Source organism: Pipra filicauda, unplaced genomic scaffold (assembly GCF_003945595.2).
Source record: "Pipra filicauda isolate LSUMZ 115617 unplaced genomic scaffold, ASM394559v2 scaffold228_size1260155_pilon, whole genome shotgun sequence".
Taxonomy (NCBI): Eukaryota; Metazoa; Chordata; class Aves; order Passeriformes; family Pipridae; genus Pipra; species Pipra filicauda.
Window position 1 is genome coordinate 981,373 of NW_024104341.1, and position 19,327 is coordinate 1,000,699.

General features: G+C 36.9%; 1 protein-coding gene across 5 annotated transcripts in view; it reads left to right on the plus strand.

The window, feature by feature from the left end:
• Nucleotides 1-18,280, plus strand: part of CENPE (centromere protein E) — a 34,967-nt gene extending 16,687 nt beyond the window's left edge. For 2 of the 5 annotated variants that reach the window (XM_027717921.2, XM_027717925.2), the window contains 19 exons: nucleotides 325-639; nucleotides 1,445-1,756; nucleotides 1,951-2,109; nucleotides 2,902-3,108; nucleotides 4,018-4,302; nucleotides 4,409-4,567; nucleotides 5,463-5,705; nucleotides 6,365-6,673; nucleotides 6,756-6,902; nucleotides 8,315-8,527; nucleotides 9,750-9,959; nucleotides 11,373-11,582; nucleotides 12,675-12,896; nucleotides 13,528-13,731; nucleotides 14,316-14,428; nucleotides 14,933-15,030; nucleotides 15,593-15,752; nucleotides 16,199-16,461; nucleotides 17,347-18,280. In XM_027717921.2, the coding sequence (XP_027573722.1) occupies nucleotides 325-639; nucleotides 1,445-1,756; nucleotides 1,951-2,109; nucleotides 2,902-3,108; nucleotides 4,018-4,302; nucleotides 4,409-4,567; nucleotides 5,463-5,705; nucleotides 6,365-6,673; nucleotides 6,756-6,902; nucleotides 8,315-8,527; nucleotides 9,750-9,959; nucleotides 11,373-11,582; nucleotides 12,675-12,896; nucleotides 13,528-13,731; nucleotides 14,316-14,428; nucleotides 14,933-15,030; nucleotides 15,593-15,752; nucleotides 16,199-16,461; nucleotides 17,347-17,444 (3,927 nt within the window). In that variant the 3' untranslated portion in view covers nucleotides 17,445-18,280. The remainder of the gene's footprint in view (nucleotides 1-324; nucleotides 640-1,444; nucleotides 1,757-1,950; nucleotides 2,110-2,901; nucleotides 3,109-4,017; nucleotides 4,303-4,408; nucleotides 4,568-5,462; nucleotides 5,706-6,364; nucleotides 6,674-6,755; nucleotides 6,903-8,314; nucleotides 8,528-9,749; nucleotides 9,960-11,372; nucleotides 11,583-12,674; nucleotides 12,897-13,527; nucleotides 13,732-14,315; nucleotides 14,429-14,932; nucleotides 15,031-15,592; nucleotides 15,753-16,198; nucleotides 16,462-17,346) is intronic. The other 3 variants (XM_027717922.2, XM_039381507.1, XM_027717924.2) reach the window with 3 other exon arrangements.
• Nucleotides 18,281-19,327: the final 1,047 nt, after the last annotated feature.

Genomic DNA, 19,327 nt, shown 5'->3' on the forward strand with positions numbered 1-19,327 from the left:
TAAACTCTGTAGCATGAAGAAAGTACTGATACACCTAAATATGCAGTTGAGGAGTCCAGTCTTAGCTCAGACATAAGAAAAAAGAAGTAGTAAAGAACATCTAGAGTTAGAGGAGTGATTTCCAGAATTTGGAAGGGGCTTGACTGTCTTCCCTCTCTTTTAAGGGTTCCTTGCTAGACAGTTCCCTACCAACAAAGCAGAACTGTATTTTGAAATATGCTTGCCTGTACTTTGTTTCCTATATCTGCATATGTACATGGTTTTTAGTAGTTATGACAAATACTGATTGAGAAAATACTATTAATATTGCTTTTCTGTTGGCAGATCCTCGAAAAATGTGAGGAGTTATGTTCATTAAAATTGGAAAATGAAAAGCTGCTTTCTGAAGTAGCTGATAATGAAATTAAACTTAAACACATGACTGAAGAAATTGAAAAATCAAAAGACGATCTAGCAGATGCACAACTGAAATATATGAAGTCTGATCAAGAATATGTGGCACTTAAACAGCTCCATGAAGAAATGGAACAAAAATACATAGCTACATCAGAAAATAATGAAAAAATGAAGCTCCAAATAGAATGTCTTTCTAAAGAAGCACAAGAGTCTAAAACAACTCTGGATGAAATTAAATTAGAGGTCAGTGTCACCTTGTTCTTTTTTACAGACAGGACTTGAGAAATTAACTTATAGTATTAAAAAAAGGAAAAAAGTTTTTGGAGGAGTACTCTTAAAGCTATAAATGACAATATCATTGATTTCCTCTAGCATGAGTGGATATTACTTATTCTGTACCAAGGGTATAATGCTGAAGGATTATGCTTTTCAATGGTCTTTTTTTTTGTAGGCAAAGAAGTGTATATATTGCTCCAGGTTCTCCTTCCTTACTTGATCTTTTAATTCTTCTTTTCCCATTCTTAAGTTATATCTTTATTATGTAGTTTTTTTTTAATGCCACTCTGACCTTCTCTATATAAAGTCATAGAAACAAAGTGGAGACCTTTTAGAACACAAGATATTCAAACCAAAGAGAATTGCTACAGAAATTAGGCATTAGAAAGGAAAAAAAAAATATTAAAGAAAACATTTAAGAAGAAAAGGGAGCCAAAGATACAAAGATACATATTTTTGACAAAGCTTTGGGCACTGGTGTGTCTGTCATATTCCAGCTATGGATTTGATAATTTCTAAAATATGCTACAGTTTCATGTGTGGTGCTATGTTTTAGTAAGACTTTTGCTTCTAAGAAGAAACCACAGGAAAGTTGCATAAAAAAATGCTTATTTGACATGGGTAAGAGTATAAGCAGTAACTTAAAGAGAAATTATGAACTTCCTATCTCTCAGCCCTTCTAAGCTCATATAAGATTCTGTGAGAACATGTACACATAATGGAGTTCTACATTACAATGAAAATATCTGACCTTTTCCTTTGCAATCTAAAGCTCTCGAGCAAAATGAAAGAACTGGAAGAAAAAACAGCAGAACAAAAACAACTTCTTGAGCTAAGAGAAGATTTTATTCGGACTCAGCAGAAGTTAAATGAAATGGAGCAATTAAAAGTGGAAGAAAGGATGAGTGAATTGAGACTGGAAGCTAAGGATTCAGAGATCCAGGCAGTTCTTCAGCAGCTAACTGAATGTCAGGAAGAAATAAAAACTCTAACCCAGGAAAAAGATGACCTGAAGCAAAAAGCAGAGTCTCTCCAAGCTGAGACAGACCAACTCAAAGAGGATATAAAGGACACTGTTTCAATGGTAGGAATTTTGGCCTTATAGAAATAGACCATACGTGTTAAGAGGAAGAGCGTAAGAACACTATAAACTGTATTGAAATACTTAGGGGTGCATGGGAGCAGCAGGTTGTGTGGGATTTTTAAATCAAGGAATGCCTACTAATATTGCAAGATATTTGTATTTTCTTTGTGGATTTTCTCTCTTGTATTCTAAAGAATATCTTGGCACATGAAGAACTGAGAAATACGCAAAGTTCTCTCAAGCAATCCCAGGCCACTGTCAAGAAGTTGGAAAAATATATTTCTGAAAACGAATCTCATGTTTTGAGTGTTGAAGAGGCACTAGGAAAGACCATTAAAGAACTCGAAACACAGGTAAAACTTTATGTTTAAAAATTTAAAATAAAAATGCTTTCAGCGTGTTTTCCAACAGAATGAGAACAAGCCAGTCAACCTGCTTATAGTCTCTTCTGCATGTTCTTAGAAAATTTCTAGCTCCTTGGTAGCAGGTGGGCAAGAAAATAGCACTGCTTGACCCAAGCCTTTACCAGCTGCTGATCTGTTTCTGTTGAGCTTCAAGCTGTGAAATACACTCTAATAAACTTTTGCTTAACTAGTGTGCCCCTTGGTTGTGGATTTGAGTGTTGGCATTTGATGGCAAATGGAAGATGAGATAAGAGTTACTTAAAGGGAAGGAATGAGGTTAATGATTTATAACACTCAGTCCCACTGAGAAGTGTCATGTGATTGGCAATGGCAACTCAGTTCCCAACATATAGCAGAAAGCTGATCCACTGGTTTTTGTGCCAGTACATACAATGAGATTTTTCTTGAAGTATATTAGCTACCAGCAAGTCAATGGTTTTGTATTCAGCGTTTGTGTGCTTTAGAACAGATGCAACAGTATTAACAAAATGGGTTTCTTTGGCTTCTTCCTCTCAGACTTTTTTTACTTAAAAATCTGGCCAATATTGCAGCAGATATTGCTAAAAGCTTAGAAATTAAAATATAACAGGTGACAAAGGTCACAGACTTGGATTTGTAGCTTTTCTTGTTTGGTCAGAATGGTTTAATGTTAAAAACACTGTAGCAAAGTGAATCAAACAAAAATGTTGCATTCAATTTTGAACTGATGGAAACACTATCCTTGCATATTTTTTTTTATAGATCTCACAAATGACAGAAGAAATGAAAGTCATCAAATCAGAGAGAGATCAGCTTGCTGAGGAAAAATCAGAAAGTCATAGCTGGAGAGAAAGTGATCAGCTTCAGGAGCAAAAGGAACAAATCATTTTCCTTACACAAGAGAACCGCTCATTGCAAGAGAAGCTGGACAGTTTACATCTGAAAAAAGAGGCTGGGGAAGGAACTTGGGTAATTATGCTGAGGCTGTAATGGAGAGCAAGTTGTTTAAACTTTCACCTCGGTGAAATAATTTACAAAACACATTGGAGAAAAGGGTCCTGGTCCATGACTGTACAACATTACACAAGAGGTTTATTATTGTTTACTTGCAGTTTACCCCACCCATATTGGTGTATATGGACACGTAGTAGTAGAATGTGACTGTGAGTAGAGTATTAACTTGATAGAGGCTGGTGATGTTCTGCATTGGTCTGCACAGGGTTCTATAATTAAGTGGTTCTACAATTAAGTATCTGAAGCTAAAAACTGCTTGTGTGGAATGGGTGGTTCTGCTTTCTAAAGCATAGCTAGAACTGACTCTTTTCCTGGCAGTGAAAGGGACATTGCAACCAACCCTTCCTGTAGTTAGATGTGCTGATTGCACCTGTGTCTGTGTAGACAGACAGAATGACAGACAGATAGACTTCAAAACAAAAAAAGTAAAGTATGTGTATCCGTTTTAATATGGAAGGGAGAGTGGACAAATCTCAGGTAAATAATTGTCCTGACACCATTGTCAACTACTGGTGAGACTAGAAATAAAGATAAGATCTCCAGTTTTGGGAGGGGGAGGGATTTGTTGGGCGTTTTTGTTTTCATCATTGTTGTTGTTCACCCCATGCTTAAATTATGACAATGAAATTCTGCTTCTGGTAACTTCTTTCATAAGTCCTTGCTTCAAATCTTATTTTTACATGTCCCTTATTTCAAAAACCTTGAATTGCATGTTGTGTTCAGACAAATTTTATTATTCTAAGAAAGCCACAAATCTCTCTAAGACAGCACCTTTATTTTACATACTCCACATGTCAAAGCTCAGGTATACTTCTCTTAAAGCTATTTTCTACATGTGCTGACATCTATCTTTGCATAAAATAGGTACCACAGGTCCAAGAAAAATCTCTTGAGCAAGAGTTACTTGTTCTGAGAGAAGAGCTCAGCCAGGCACAAAGGAAATTGTATGAAATGGAGGAAGTGAAGGCCAGTGAATACCAGGGAGAATCTGATAAAATAGGGAGAAGAGATTTTATTCCAAAACTGCATGACTGTCAGGAAGTGAGCACCCAGACAGAAAGAGAAGAGGATGATCTTAAAATGCAACTGGAAAATCTCCAGAACGAGAGAGACCAGCTAAGAGAAACTGTACAGGAGACAATACGAAAGGTAATAAAAATAGTCCTGTTCCTGTAGGATAATAGCTTTAGTAAACTTCTGCCTTAGGTTTTGGAAGCGTTGTTCAGGTGTTAATGTACTTCAATTGTGTCCAAAGAATTCAGAGATGCAGAAGGAGTTGCAGTGTACTCACAGATCTCTTGGACAACATCAGGAGACTATTGTGGAGCTGAAAGAAAACATTTCAGAGAAAGAAAATCAACTCTCGAAAGCGCAAGAGGCATTGAAGGAACAAACTGATGAACTGCAGCAGAAGGTCAGAAAGAGTTTTATCAAGTAAACTAAAAATTCCATCATGTATGGCAGCCCATGTCTTCTGCAGGCTTCAGTTTGCAGGGGGTCCAGGAAATGTAAATAATGAAACTTAACTGATAGTTTTTACTTTCTTTTTTTCTTGCCCTGTACTACTTCTCAAAAGAATTCCATGAAAACAGAGGCAAGGAAAGGATGATTAAATGCAGTTTGACCTGCAACCTACCACCCTTATTTATAACTAAATATGTCTTAGTGCTGAATGACAGAATTTTTTTTGCCATCAATACTGCACTTTGAACCTCAATGTGTTTTCCCAGTCTTAAATTTTTTAAAAATTTTAATAATGTATTTTAGCTATGTAGCCCCGAAAAGCCTTGAGCAACTTTAAGGCAGTTTAGCTCATGCTTTACTTGTTGCACTATTAGAAATTTCCTATCTACTTATTATTTCATGTCTTAAGCTTTTAGGTTTTTAGGGTTCATTCTTACGTGTGTAATGTCTTCCATCTGGTGTGGATACAGCAATGGAGACATTTTTATGGAATTAGAATGGCCTGTAGGTTTTCCCACATTCACTTTTGACTCTCAATGAGAGAGAAGCACTGAAATTTTGTTGACTTTTAAGAAAACCGTTATATTGGTTTTGCTAATTATAGCAGGAAACTAATGGACATGTCTTCTGTATGATAATCCTGTTATAACAACCCATATGTGCAAATAAAACTTATGAAATATGATCGGATAACCTTCTCCTCAGATCAGAACCTGATTAGTGGGACAAGAAAATTTAGGAACTTGGAATGTTACTGGTTGGTTTCTCTCCAAACTATCAAATTAGTTGTACCCACACTACAGATGATTAGAAATATTAATACTGGGTTTGATTTGTTCTTTCAGCTCACTGAAGTAACTGAAAGGCTGACTCATGTCTCATCTGAATATGGCAAGCTACTGGCAGAAAAAGAACAAATTGAAAGGACAATGAATGAGCAAGTTTGTCAGCAGCTTGAGAAAATCACTGTACTTAGTAAGGAGAAAGATGAGCTGCAACAAATGGTGGAGACTTGTAAAGAAAGGGAAGAACATTTGTTAAAGGTCCAGAGACGGTCAGAGATTTTGGAGGACAGCCTTACAAGCAAGGTGAAGGGGTTTGGGGTTTAGTAGTTACTTTGTCTTCTGATGTTTTATTACTGATGTGCTAAACTTTTGTTGAACACAAAGCCTGTTTAAATTTTAGTTCCCAGCATGTCATTTTTATGCTTGCTTTGCACACTTTCTATATAACAGGTAAAGTTTGAGAGTCTTGCACTCAGCTCTTGCCAATTCAGTCTTTTTTCAGTCTTCACTCCTTAGACTTTCACCTGTCAAACTGTTCCTTTGTTTATCAGGAAGTATGGTTGAGGATTGCTTCAGATTAGGAAATGTCACTGTTCATTAGAGCAAATATAAATCCAATGTCCATCTTTTATGCTTATCTTCTGTTTCTTTTAATTTTCTTGCGATATGGACATATGTTGACTGCCTTTTCATTTGCTTTCTTGCTTTACAGAACACTAAAGTTGACTAAGAGTTCTCTGGGTGTCAGGCTACTCCTTTTCTTTAGAATTTCTTTTTCTGAGTTATTAGAACAGCAAAATTATTTTTAAACTTCTCTCGCTGTTAATGTGAATTTTAGTTATTGGAAATTGTGTTCTTTGTATTTGACAAAACTGATCTGAGTACTTCATAGCAGAGTATTCAGACCACGGCTATCAAATTGCAATTGTAATTTCTTTCTTTTTCTCCACTATTTATTGTAGATTCAACAGTTAACTGACACACTAAATAGTGTATCATGTGAAAAAGACCAGTTATTAGCTGAAAGAACTAGTCACTCTTTCCAACTTAGAGAACAAATTGCATCAGTTAATCGAGAAAAAGATGAGCTACAAAAACTTCTTCAGGAACAAATTGCATCAGTTAATCGAGAAAAAGATGAGCTACAAAAACTTCTTCAGGAACAAATTGCATCAGTTAATCGAGAAAAAGATGAGCTACAAAAACTTCTTCAGGACGTCAGGACTGAGCGGGACCAGCTCAAGACAGAATTGCAAAGAAATTGTGAGATGGTGGGTGTTGCAATTTGCATATCTAAGTTACTCATAAATTCTCTTCTTGAATGGTACTTAAATATGTCTGGCTTTATTTTAGTGTGTTGAAACAAATGCAAAACTGGAACGTGCTTTAGACCAACTGAAGCAGAGAAACCTGAATGATATGTCCATTCAGGTAAACTCAGTGGTTATTGCAGAGCAGGTGGCTGATGACAGCCTGAAGGAAAAAAGCTTGAACATTAAGGTAAACTTATTTCTCTGATTCTTCTAAGGATCCATGTAAAATCTTAATGCCACTTGTCCTGGAGCATAAACCTCTTGTATTACGTATAAAATGGTTTGCATATCTTGCTGAGCTGCAAACCATGGGATCAGTTGATTTGCTGTTGCTGTTCAGTGTTTGCACATCTTGTCTCAACTGAAAAGTTCGATTTAATGTTCACAGAACATCTTACTTGCTTTCATTACTGTCCAGTAACCCCAATTTTTTGCAAAATCTCCCCCAAATGCTCCCTTCCATTACTCCCCATCAAATAATAAATTGGCTTCAAATAAATTAACTCCTGTAAATCCTCAGACCTTTTGTTGGTTTACTATCCTGAGTACACTTTCACACAGATATGAGAAATACTATTAACCTACTGAAAGCCAAAATAAACCAGAATTTATGAATTTTAAAGTACGGTAGTATTGTACTGCAGACTATATGTCTGTGCAGCAGATTCAGGCATTATTCTGTATGTGCTAGAGGAGCCCTGAGTGCTGCTTCAGTTAACGACAACAGTGGTAAAGAACCAAATTGCAAAAATCAATCACATGTAGCTTTCTCCATCTCTATCCTAGATCAGCAGTAGGGAGCTAATAATGAGGGAAGTAATATCAATTGATCCCTTTTAACGGCACTCTTCCCTTTGACTTCTGTAATAGGTGGAATCTTGTGTACCTCTTTCTTGTACAGTTTTCTCAAGTATCTAGTACTTGCTCTTGTTGGATGCAGAGCATATGTCAGTTCCAGTGTTTTTACTGTGGGGTAAAAGAGTTAAAACTGGTGAATCCTGGTTCTTTCAATTAGCAATGAACGATGGAGAGAGTATGCCAAAGGAGTTTTATGCTTTAAAATGTATAATGTAGCTTGAGAGGCAATACTTGAGTTGCCCTCTACTGGGGAGTACCTTCAAGCCTGTTGCATTCCTCACCCTGTTCGCTGCTTGATCACACCTTTCTTTTTATGGCAAAGTGCTAGGAACAATTTTATGATCTCTTTCCTTTGAGAAAGGACCAAGTAAATAATGTGGGAGCCCACCCTGACACAAGGCCAGCTGACAAACTTGTGAACAGGCAACAATTTTATTTGAGGCCTGATCTACAAGTCTGGATGTGGCTGGGCGATCTAAACCACGAAAATAATTTGAGTTTGTGAAATGACTTGCTGGGAGACTAAGAAATTTTCTGCTTTTGTCCCTAGCGTAGTGTTTCTATCTTATCCCTGTGGCAAGTCAAAACTGAAGTCTTAGTCCTATTAACTTTTCTGTTGTAAAACCAATACATACTGTACAGGTTAGTTCTGGAGTCTGGTCGTTTATTTTAAGCTTCTGTTTATAGCTAATCACACTTTCCCTTATTGTGAATGAATTAATTTGTTTCACTTGCATTTAGGAGCTTCTTGAGAAATTCTCAAATATGGGGAAGAGGTGTGAATGCCTCTCTACAGTGTCTCTTAAGCTGAAGAGTGAACTGAATAGTCAGAAAGCACTGATAGCTGTGATACTGCCTCAGCTTTCCTTGGTACAGAGTAAACAAGTCAAAAGACTTCAAACTGAAAATGAGAAACTAAACGGTCATCTCCAGAGTTTATTGAACAAACTGAAGGTACCAAGATGTGGATGCTTCATATTGCTTGAGTTTGGTTCTTTTTTCTCAATATTGACAGCCAGGATTTTATGTACTATAGCTTTGATTTTTGTGAATCCATATATTGTAGAAAACAAGCTGATAGAAGTAAATGCTTTACAATCTTAGACAACTGGCACTGCGTAGTTATGTTAATCAATCTTAGTTTTTGACTATAGTTCAGCTGCTTTGCACAGTATTATTTCATTAATATTATTCCATTTTAATTAGGAATTGAAATTTTTTTCTGTACTCCATAAATCAAATTATAGATGACTTATAGTGTATTTCTTTGTGGGAGAAAGAGATGTGCAAATTGTATTGGAGATGCACGTTTACTCTGTAAAACTAGCCAAGTAGTTTGATTTTATAGTCTTGCAGACCTTCCCCAAATTGGAATCAGTTTCTTCATTGAACTATAATTATCAGAAAAAAGTTAAGGTTAATTGGGAGAGTATTCCTGTTGTCATATGCAGAAGTACCGTAAATGATAATGTTTTTTCTGTTTCTTTATTTACCATGAAATATTAAGGGTTGGGGGTTTGTTGGTTGGGGGAGGGAAACATGGATGGGCCTGGGGAGAGAGGGCAAGGTTCATGTCCAGTTTACAAAAAACACTGGACATGATCTTAAGAGTCAGTCATGTCTATAGATATCCATTAACTAAGCAGCTGAACTAATAATCCAAATAGCCTTATTTTATAACTTCGAGTAGGGGTTTTAGGTTTGATTTTTTTCTTTTTTTTCCCCATAGATGGCTTTTAACTTTTTATGGTTAAAGATGTTTAAGACATTAAACTAGTCATCTCAACTAGAACAAAAATTTTAAATCATCACACTGATATTATTCTCATAGATCATCTGCACCTTTCATAACTCTAAGAGGAAATAAATATTCCAAAAATTAGTTTGCTTTTCAAAGTTGAGATTCATGGAAGGCTGTCTGGAGCTTTTTAGACTTTTTGGCCTTTTTAGGAGTCTACGAGAAACGGTATACTTGAAAAATGCTGTCTTGGCTAAAAGTCTTATATGCCATTGCTATAAAACACATGAATCTAATTTTCTTAGTCATGTGTTAATTATTCTGGACACCTGCAGGCTTGGAGAGTAAATAGAATAAATTGTAAAATATGGAATTTTAGCTGGATGCAGGGTACTGTTTTAAGCATGCTCACTGATACATCCTGTGCTTCTACAACAGTTTATGTTCAGTCGTGTTTGCACAAAGAAAAGAGACTATCATACTACTGTTAACAAATATAAAATGGAATTGCTTGAGGAAAAGAGAAGACAAGATCATCTACAAGCCGAGATTCAGTATCTCAGGAAGATTCATTTGAACCAGAATGAAATACCGTCTCAAGAATTAAACATCAGTGAAGGGCTGCAGAGTTTCCACTTGGATGCAGAGGTAATATTTGAAAAAAATTCAGATATTAAAGACTTCATCTTTCAAGCCGTGGGGTGCTGTGGTGGTGCTCATCTAATGGCATTAGGTTTATCTGGTTGATGATTTAGATAAGGGGATTGAGTCCATCAGCAGCAGATTTGCAGATGACACTAAGCTAGGGGGGAGTGTCGATCAGCTGGAAGGCAAGAGGGCTCTGCAGAGGGACCTGGACAGGTTGGAGAGTTGGGCTGGTTCCAACAGAATGAGGTTCAACCCAAGTGCTGGGTCCTGCACTTTGGCCACAACAACCCCCTGCAGCGCTACAGGCTGGGGACAGAGTGGCTGGAGAGCAGTCAGGCAGAGAGGGACCTGGGAGTTTGGATTGACAGGAAGCTGAACATGAGCCAGCAGTGTGCCCAGGTGGCCAGGAAGGCCAATGGCATCCTGGCCTGGATCAGGAACAGTGTGGCCAGCAGGAGCAGGGAAGTGATCCTTCCCCTGGACTCAGCACTGGTGAGGCCACACCTGGAGTACTGTGTCCAGTTCTGGGACCCTCAGTTCAGGAAGGACATTGAGGTGCTGGAGCCGGTCCAGAGGAGGGCAACAAGGCTGGTGAAGGGACTCGAGGACAAGTCCTGTGAGGAGAGGCTGAGGGAGCTGGGGTTGTTCAGCCTGGAGAAGAGGAGGCTCAGGGGAGACCTCATCACTCTCTACAACTCCCTGAAAGGAGGTTGTAGCCAGGTGGGGGTTGGTCTCTTTTCCCAGGCAACTATCAGCAAGACAAGAGGGCACGGTCTCAAGTTGTGCCAGGGAGGTTTAGGTTAGATATTAGAAAGAATTTCTTTACAGAGAGGGTGGTCAGACATTGGAATGGGCTGCCCAGGGAAGTAGTTGGATTCTCCGTCCCTGGAGATTTTTAAAAAGAGACTGCATGTGGCACTAAGTGCCATGGTCTAGTAACCATGGCAGTGTTGGATCAAGGGTTGGACTTGATGATCTCGGCGGTCCCTTCCAACCCAGCTGATTCTATGATTCTATGATCTGTTAAAACTTCACCTAAGGAGGATGAAGGAATTGTGTTAGTATTTTTTTATGCTACTAGATTCCGTTTTGTAAAGTGGCTGAAAATAAAATTAATAGGTTAGAAAATAGTGGGAATGTTATTTACTTATTTGCCCTGTAAAATACGTACTGCCTAGTACCAAGATGACTTCTAAAACAATGAAATCAACTTTTACTTTTTCCCCTTCCCACCTGCCCCAGCAATTGTCTTCTCATTTTCCCAGTAGGGTGTAATGTATAGCAAAACTCCTTTTATATGATAAATAGATGCTAAAACAGACTTCCTGCTGTATTGATAGCCAAGAGGACAGAATGTATATTTAGACATATGGTTATCAAAGTGATATTTAAATTTTAATTCCCTTTTTTAAGAGCATTCTCAAAGACGTATCAGAAATGGAAAGTGAACTTCTCTGTATAGAGGCAGAATTACAGCAGCAAGAAAGTGCTAGAAAAGAAACAGTACAGTTCTGGGAAGCTTGTTCAGGAACTCACTGTAATGCAGAGGAACTGGAAGAAGAGTTAAAGAAAGATACTGAAAGGCTTTTGCAAGTCATTAACTTCTGGACTCCTAAAGTAAAGGTAAAATTAAATGTTATAGAATCAGAAATGTATTTGGTATAAGCAGTCTGTAAATGCCTAATCTGATTGAAAACAAAACATACAAAGGCTCTTGAATGATTATTCATTTATTATCAGCACTTACTATACTCTTACTTTACTATAAAAATCTTCTAAGTACTCTTACATCTTAGAGATTTCCTCATGCATCCAAACCTGGAAACTTGCTTTCTGGTCGTCTTAATCTGAATTCTGGAAACTGTAAGTTCAAAATCGTTATATAGCTTTGCTTGCCAAACTTCATCAATGCTACTTTAGCCATTTTTAAAACTCAATTGTAATTCATATTACACTTTTCTAATTTCAAAAAGTCAAGTTGTTCTAGAGATAGGGCAGCCTTCCTTTCTCTTTTCTTTCTTCTTACGTCTTGCCCTCTTTGGAAAATAAGACAGCATTTTTCAGGGTTAAGTGCATCATGAGCGGATTTCATGAGATTTCATCTTCCTGATTAAATGTTAAGTTTAGCCTATTTTAAAAAGTTTCTTCTGTAGAATCAATAGCCAGTCTTGATTTCATCAGGATTTCCCAGTGTTGGCAAGTTTTTTGGAAAAAAGCTTGTGGATCAAAGCTTTTAACAAACAAACAAAAATCTCGTATATTTGTAATTTCCTGACAAGTGTGAAGCTTTTCTTTGTCTGACGTATTAAATATATGGGTTTCTAGAATAGCCCAATGTGTATTTTTTCTCTAAAACGGTTTAAATTTCTTCAGTCAGTGACTATGTTCTAGCAAAAAATTCTGAATAGTTGTGTTTCTTTCTGTTACTGATATTCAAGAAGTCTTTCTAATATATTCCTTTGTTTCTGTAATAGTGCTTGAGTTAACACAGAAACACTGGTAATCCTGCAATGTACTATCATCTTCTCTTTTGGAAACGAAACCGTTCTTATAAATGTTACTGATTACATTTCTGATAGCAAGCATTTTCAAATGGGACACTGAAACAAGAATGTGAAATTAATACAGGCCAAGATACTTCCTGTTTTTTTACTTGCCTTATTTCTAGCTGATTCAGAAATTATTTAAAATTTTATCTCTATGACGCTACTGCAGATGCTCCTTCAGCTTTCTTCAGAACTGGATGCCAGAACTTCCAATGACAGTAAAAATGCTGATGTTGAATTGAAACAGAGAAAAGAGAAAAATGAAGAGTTGCTTCAGGATCTAAACACTCTAAAAGAAAAACTGGCCCCTGATAGCTCTGCCAGTCTCATGTTAAAAGAAGAAAACTATAGGCTTCATAATAAATTAAAGGCTGCAGAACAAGATGTAAAGGTACTAATGCTTGTTTCTAAGGAAAACTTCTTTGATGCTTGCTTTCTGAGTGAGAGTACTCCAAAATGAAAATAAAGATTGATTGGCAACTATAAATCTGTGCCACCATAATATGTTAGCCCAGAGTGTACATTTTAGTAGCTTTTTTATTTTCAAGTTTGAGCTCTTGCCTATAATGTGAGTATTTTAATTACCTGATTTCTGTACACAAATAGATGTCAGTTTAGAAATTCATATTACATGTTTTCATTTGGTTTTGAAGTATTGATTTTAGTAGTGTGATACTCTGGATGCTTCCTGTAAGTACATGGTATTCACTATGTCAAATGCAAAGCTGGAGAAAAGCTCTCTCTAATCATAGGAATTGAGGACTCATTTTCTCTTTCCTAGGATTTTTGTCACAGTTACCCTTCTTCAAAACCTTTTTTTCTTTTCTTAGACTTGAGTGTTCCAGACTGTTAAAAGGGGACACAAAATAATGATCTAGACACAAAGAGTTGCCATTGAGCCTGTAGTGTTGGATTTTTTTTGTGTTTTGGGTTTTTTGGTTTTGCTAAGAATATGACTGTGTGCTGTTACAGCTACTGTCTCTTGACATAACTACTCATAACTGATTGATATATTTCAATAGGCTATGGAAGTAAAAATTCAGAAGTTGGAAAATGTAATAAATGAAGTAGGAGAAAATGTCAAAGAGAAAGATGACAGAATAAACAAGTTACAAGCACAGATAAGTATAAAAACAGAGACAAGTGAGCTCACCCAATTGCAAGCCAAACTGAATGAGATGGATAAGTGCCTCAGGACTGCCTTAACAGAGAATCAGAGTCTTCAGGTATGAGCAAAATACTTTACTATTCTCATTTTCCTCTGATGAAAGAAAACAAGCATGCTTGAGAACAGCTGTAATGAGACATAGTGCTCTAAAGTCAACATATTGTTCTGTATGGCATTCCTAGAGTAAAACACTCTACTTGCATATTTAGCATTGCAGTTTCATATTCTACCAGCACAACCTTCAGAGGCAAAATTTACAACCCATATTATAATATTAGAAGGTAAATTTATCTGTAATGCATTTGTGAAACGTTCTAAAAAAATTTAAAACTTTTAAACTGAAGCCTGATCTGCTTTTTCAATGTAATACATTTGCACGCTAGTCCAAAATTCCCAGACTTACACCTGTGCAGAAGTCAGCAAAACTTGCTAAAATATGATTGCATGTAATACATGAGAGTAGGATACCAACTGCTACTATAGTGCTAGTTGGTAATGCTGGCCACCTTAGTGAAAATAACTTCCTGCTCCCATTCTTGTCCTGCAAAATCTAGCAGATCATAGTAAAGATACAAGGTAAACAACCCTTAATTCCATTGTTAAGTAACAAGCCTTTCTTTGTACTAAATATTTTCATTTCAGGCAAAATTAGATAAAGGTTCTGAGTTGTACAAAGAAGAAATTGATCATCTCAAAACACAATTGGTAAAATGTGATATGGAAAGAATGAAACAATCCAACTTTTTTGAAATGAAGTAAGTTCAAATTTTATGTTGCTACTTTGTTCTTAGCTTCTACTTCTCTATGTTCCCACATAATAAGAAGTAAGCATTAAGCTTTAGCTGTCACAGGGTTTTATTGTGTCTAGATTCCAGAGAAGGCAAAATGTATATGCACCTTAGGTTGCTTACACAACTCCTTCCCTATACACCCACCAAAATTTCTCAACCAACCATGTTCAGCCATAACTGAAATAACTGTTCTGACAAAAGAAGGCAAGGGGAAAGCAGTAATTGAAAGCTTTCTCTAATTCACTAGAGAGAGGGGATACGCAGAGAATAATTAGTCCAACTTTTGGATTTGTGCACTTTACCTAAAATCTAACTGACAACCAGGTTTATGTAGTTCTTCTTGTATAACTTGGGTATTTCTTGTATTTGATAGCTCATTGGAATTCAAATTAGCCCTTCTGCAACTGTAATAACTATTAAACTGAGGTTTTCTGGTTTTGGTTTTTTCCCTCCCTTCCTGCCTCATAGACTTGCTAATTATAAAGCTCTGTCAGAACACCGAGAACAAGAGTTAACAAAGCTAAAAGAAGAACTCAGAAGAGCACACCAAGACCAAGATGTTACTGGTAAATTCAAGATAAATAGAAGGGACTCTTGACATTACGTTTTAAGGTTATATGGTTAAAGACGAGGTTGAGGTGCAGGCCTTGTATCTCAAAGGCTATGAGGAGAACTGGGTGCATTGAAAGATGAGATGGAAAGCAGACTACATTAGCTCCAGATACACTACATTAGAATGACAGCAGTTCTTGTGTTTACTTCTCTGGCCACATTTGCACTTGTGGAGAGACAAGCTGCTGTGGTCGTAGCTCACATTGCCATTTTTTCCTTGACTGACTGCACATACAAATAGCTAGTTCTAGTCATAGTTATGACATACCTGAAACAAACTATTTTAATTCTAAATGACCCAATGAAGAATCTTATGTTTCTTAGTATCTCCCTGGCAGTGGGAATATTGGGAGGTGTGTTTGTGTAGAAAAAAGAATAGCTGTTGTAATAGCACTTGTAACCTAGGGAGGTTTTACATATAGGACCACAAGAATGAATAGGCTAAAAAGTATATTGAGTTGGTTTTAAGCCCTGTCCAAACAACGCACACACATCTCTATAAAATTGTTTTTCTAGTGCTGAAAGAAGCAGCTCCTCAGGAATCCCAAATACCCCTTACTTGTGGTGGTGGCAGTGGTATTGTGCAGAGCACACAAATACTCGTGCTAAAATCTGAGCAAGCTAAGATACAGAAAGAAAACTTGCACCTGAAGAAACAAAATGACCTTCTACTAAGGTAAGTGTAAAGCTGACTGGCAAAATGTCAAAACATTTGTTGTATTTAACCATGCATGTCATTAGTGTTTCTTTCTGGGACACCTATAGAAGTAACTAATCATTAATTTGAAATTTGCTAGATTTTTTCACTTCATAAATTTTTACTTAAAGCCAGTGATTTATGGTTTATAAAGCCATAAATGGCTTTGGAACTTTAAATTGCTTATTTTCATAAGAATCTCTTAAATGTTGGAAGATACACTTGAATTGTATGCTGGGAGGAATTTTAGCTTAAAAAAATAAAAAAAAATTTCCTCTGAAAGATACACAACTATTGCATTGCCATGTCTGTAGTATGTCATCTGAAAATATAGGAACTGTCTGGTGTTCCAGAATTTTTCCTTAAAGGAACTGTGTTTTGTTTTTTTTATTCTTAATTAAATGCTGGGGTTTTTTTCTTTACAGTAATGAGCGTCAGCTGAAAGAGGAACTCAGGAAATGGAAAGAAAGAGCACTAAAATGGAGAGAACGATCCTCAAGAGAAAATACTCGAGAGACAATACGACAGTCTCCAAAAAAGACAGTATCATATTTCTTTAAAGAACAAATGCTTTCGCCCTCCAAGGAACCTGTTTCTCAGGAAATTGTGACTCAGGACCTATCAAAACCTCTGCCACTGAGTTGTCCAACAAATTTCTTTGATAATTCCAACCTCGGTATGCTAACAGGTATGTAACATAGTGGTGTTGTCCTGTAAAGATTTGGAGAGGAGAAATGTAAGGGATAGTCTGAGTTGAGGGTAAATGCTCTGTACTTATATATTCAGACCTGAAACTTGCACGATAACACAGTTTCCCTGAATGGTTAGTCAGCTGACTGTTGAAAAGCTGACCATGTGAGTTGTGAGGCTATATATGCTCTACATAACAGAAATATTTAAATGAATCATTCACCTCCTGAAGATTATACAAACTTCTTTCTTTTCTGCAGTCAAAGTGATGACTGATTTTTAAAAGTGAATCAGCAAAATATCATTTTTAGATAATGATGCTCTAAAATGTTTAACTTTATATTGGTTAATCACAGACTTCTGGTAAAATTACTGAAAGTTAATGGCTGGTTGACTTTTTTTGAGATGGTAGGCTTTAGTCTTTGGTGTTGCATCTGCCACACTGCCTGGCTCCAGCTGCAGTAATAGCAGTTTTGATGGTGACTTCAGTTCCTTAGCTCCACTCCTGATTTCTTATATCTGGCCTGGTGACTTCTGGGGAAGTCACCTCCTAGTGACCACTCTCCTAGTGGTCTCTGCTAGTGTATTAATGCTACTGCCCTCATCATTACACTGCTTCCCCCAACTTTCAGAAGGCCCCAGCAGACATGTTGAAGAGTTAACCCATTTTTGAGGTATCACTAGGAGACTCTCAGAGAGAACATGACTCATTGCTGTTTTTGTGATGGCCAACTTGGTAATAGTACAGAGTTCCTCACAACACAAAGCTACTCAGGGGCAAACTTTGATAGTTGACATACAAAACACTAGTCAAGATTAAATCACTGTATTCCTACAGCTTGTCTAATTGAGAAAGGCTTTAATGTTCTTGTCTTCTGTACAGATACGTGTCCTGCGGCCACACAGTCCACAGAAGAACATCTTAAGCACTTGTTTGGGACTTCAGACAAAGATAAGGCCCCTGATTGTAGCACCCAGTAAAGGTGCTGTGTTGGAAGCTGCCTTTGCAGTGGCTACAGCCAGAATCTGCATATACAAAAGATAATTGCTTCAGATTAAAAGCCATCAGCCTCTTCCATCCTTGCTGTCTTGGAGTTGCTACTTCCCACGATTGGGAAACTGGAATTTGAGGTCAAAAATGGAAAAGTAGTCATGATGTCCACAACCTGCTTATCTGATGATGTTCTACTTTGGTGTTTTGATGTTGTGGGGGGTTTTGATGGCAAAGAAAGAAAAGATACTATATTGAAGAAAAAAATGGAAATGGATCATAAACTAACCTACTGTGAAAGTTCTCAGTCTTAAACTTTTCATTCTGTCATTCCTAAAACAGCCCTCTTCTGGACGGTTGATATTTGTATCTTCTGATTGCTGTTGACTTGGAAAGAAATATTCTTTTTGTTTCTCAGCATGTGGTTTTTATACCATGCTTTCTCTAAGTCCCCAGAAACTGCATTTTCACTACAATCTGCAACTGAAGTTACTAATTTTCTGTTTATAGAGCACACAATCAGGGTTCCTCTTAAACTCCTTAGAATGTTTCTGCAGCTCAACCAATTATGATACCAAGAGTAACTTTGAATTTTGGACCATCTTTCAATATATCTGTTTGAAGTTATGTATTGGAGGTTTTTTTTAATAGTAAGCAATGGACTTAATGCTCTTCTGCTACTCTTGTGAATTAAATGTAGACCAGATCATTCGTGCAAGATGGACTCTCTTACTAGCCTACTTATCTGTATTGTGAGAATGTTGTTATGTATGTTTTATATAAGAAAGTTTGACAATAAACTTTCATGTGTTAAGTATTTAAAGTTTTTTCTGTTGTTCAGTTCACTTGTGGTATGATCCAGGGATGTTGATTACAATATTCAGTGTCTAAAGGCTATTTTTTATACTAATCTCATCACTTCCATCATTATTATGCTTCTTGTCTCTGATCTCTATAATTTTTTGCAGCAATTACTTGTGCAGAAGCTTACTATTGCACAAGTCTGTCAGTGGAATTTTGTTTAATTCTTTCTGAGTCTCTCTCTGTCAGGAAATGGTTGAAGTCTAAAACATAGATCCTCCTCTCTTTCCTGCCCCCACACCCTCTACTGCCAACTAAATAGGAATTTGGCATTCAAAGCCTTGGATCAACTCCATTAAAAATGAAACCATTATTATGAGATAAGAAAGTCGTATCTAAGAAAGATAACTGCATCAAAAGCATCATCCTTATTTTAAAGGAATAAAGCTCTCAGTGATGCTCAGTCTCATAAGTATTCCATTTTGGGTCACCCAAAGTGATAAGCAAATGGCTACGTTGACACGTTCCTGGGCGTTCAGCAGTTACTGGAATTGGAAGAGTCACACAGGGATTATTTACCTAATGGAGGTACTTCAGAGATCTGTAATAAAGAACCAACTATCCATTTCCCTTGAGTAGCTGAAAACTGCCAACTGTGGTAACTACTAAGAAATTGCAAGCATTTATCTCTCAAGCTCTGACCTGTAACATGCTTTGGGAAGCATTTGAAGATATTACTAGCCAAAAATACACAGATTCTAAATACCATTATGGAGTTCAGAACTGAAATGTCTTCTTTCTGACCACAGCCATAGGCAGGCAAGAGCAATTTATTTTCTTACAGGGACAAATGCAAAGTGCTGATGTATTTGTCGCAGGTTTTTTGTTTAGGGGTTGGTTGGAGGATTTTTTGGGTTGGGTTGGGGTTTTTTTTATTTTCCACTATGATTGAAAGATACTTCCTTCGAGTACCAGCATTTTGGTGTTCTAATAAATGAATTAAACTGTCTTTTTTTTCTTCCAGAAGGGAAAAAGGTGTGTATATATATATGAGAGCTACCTCTTTCATATA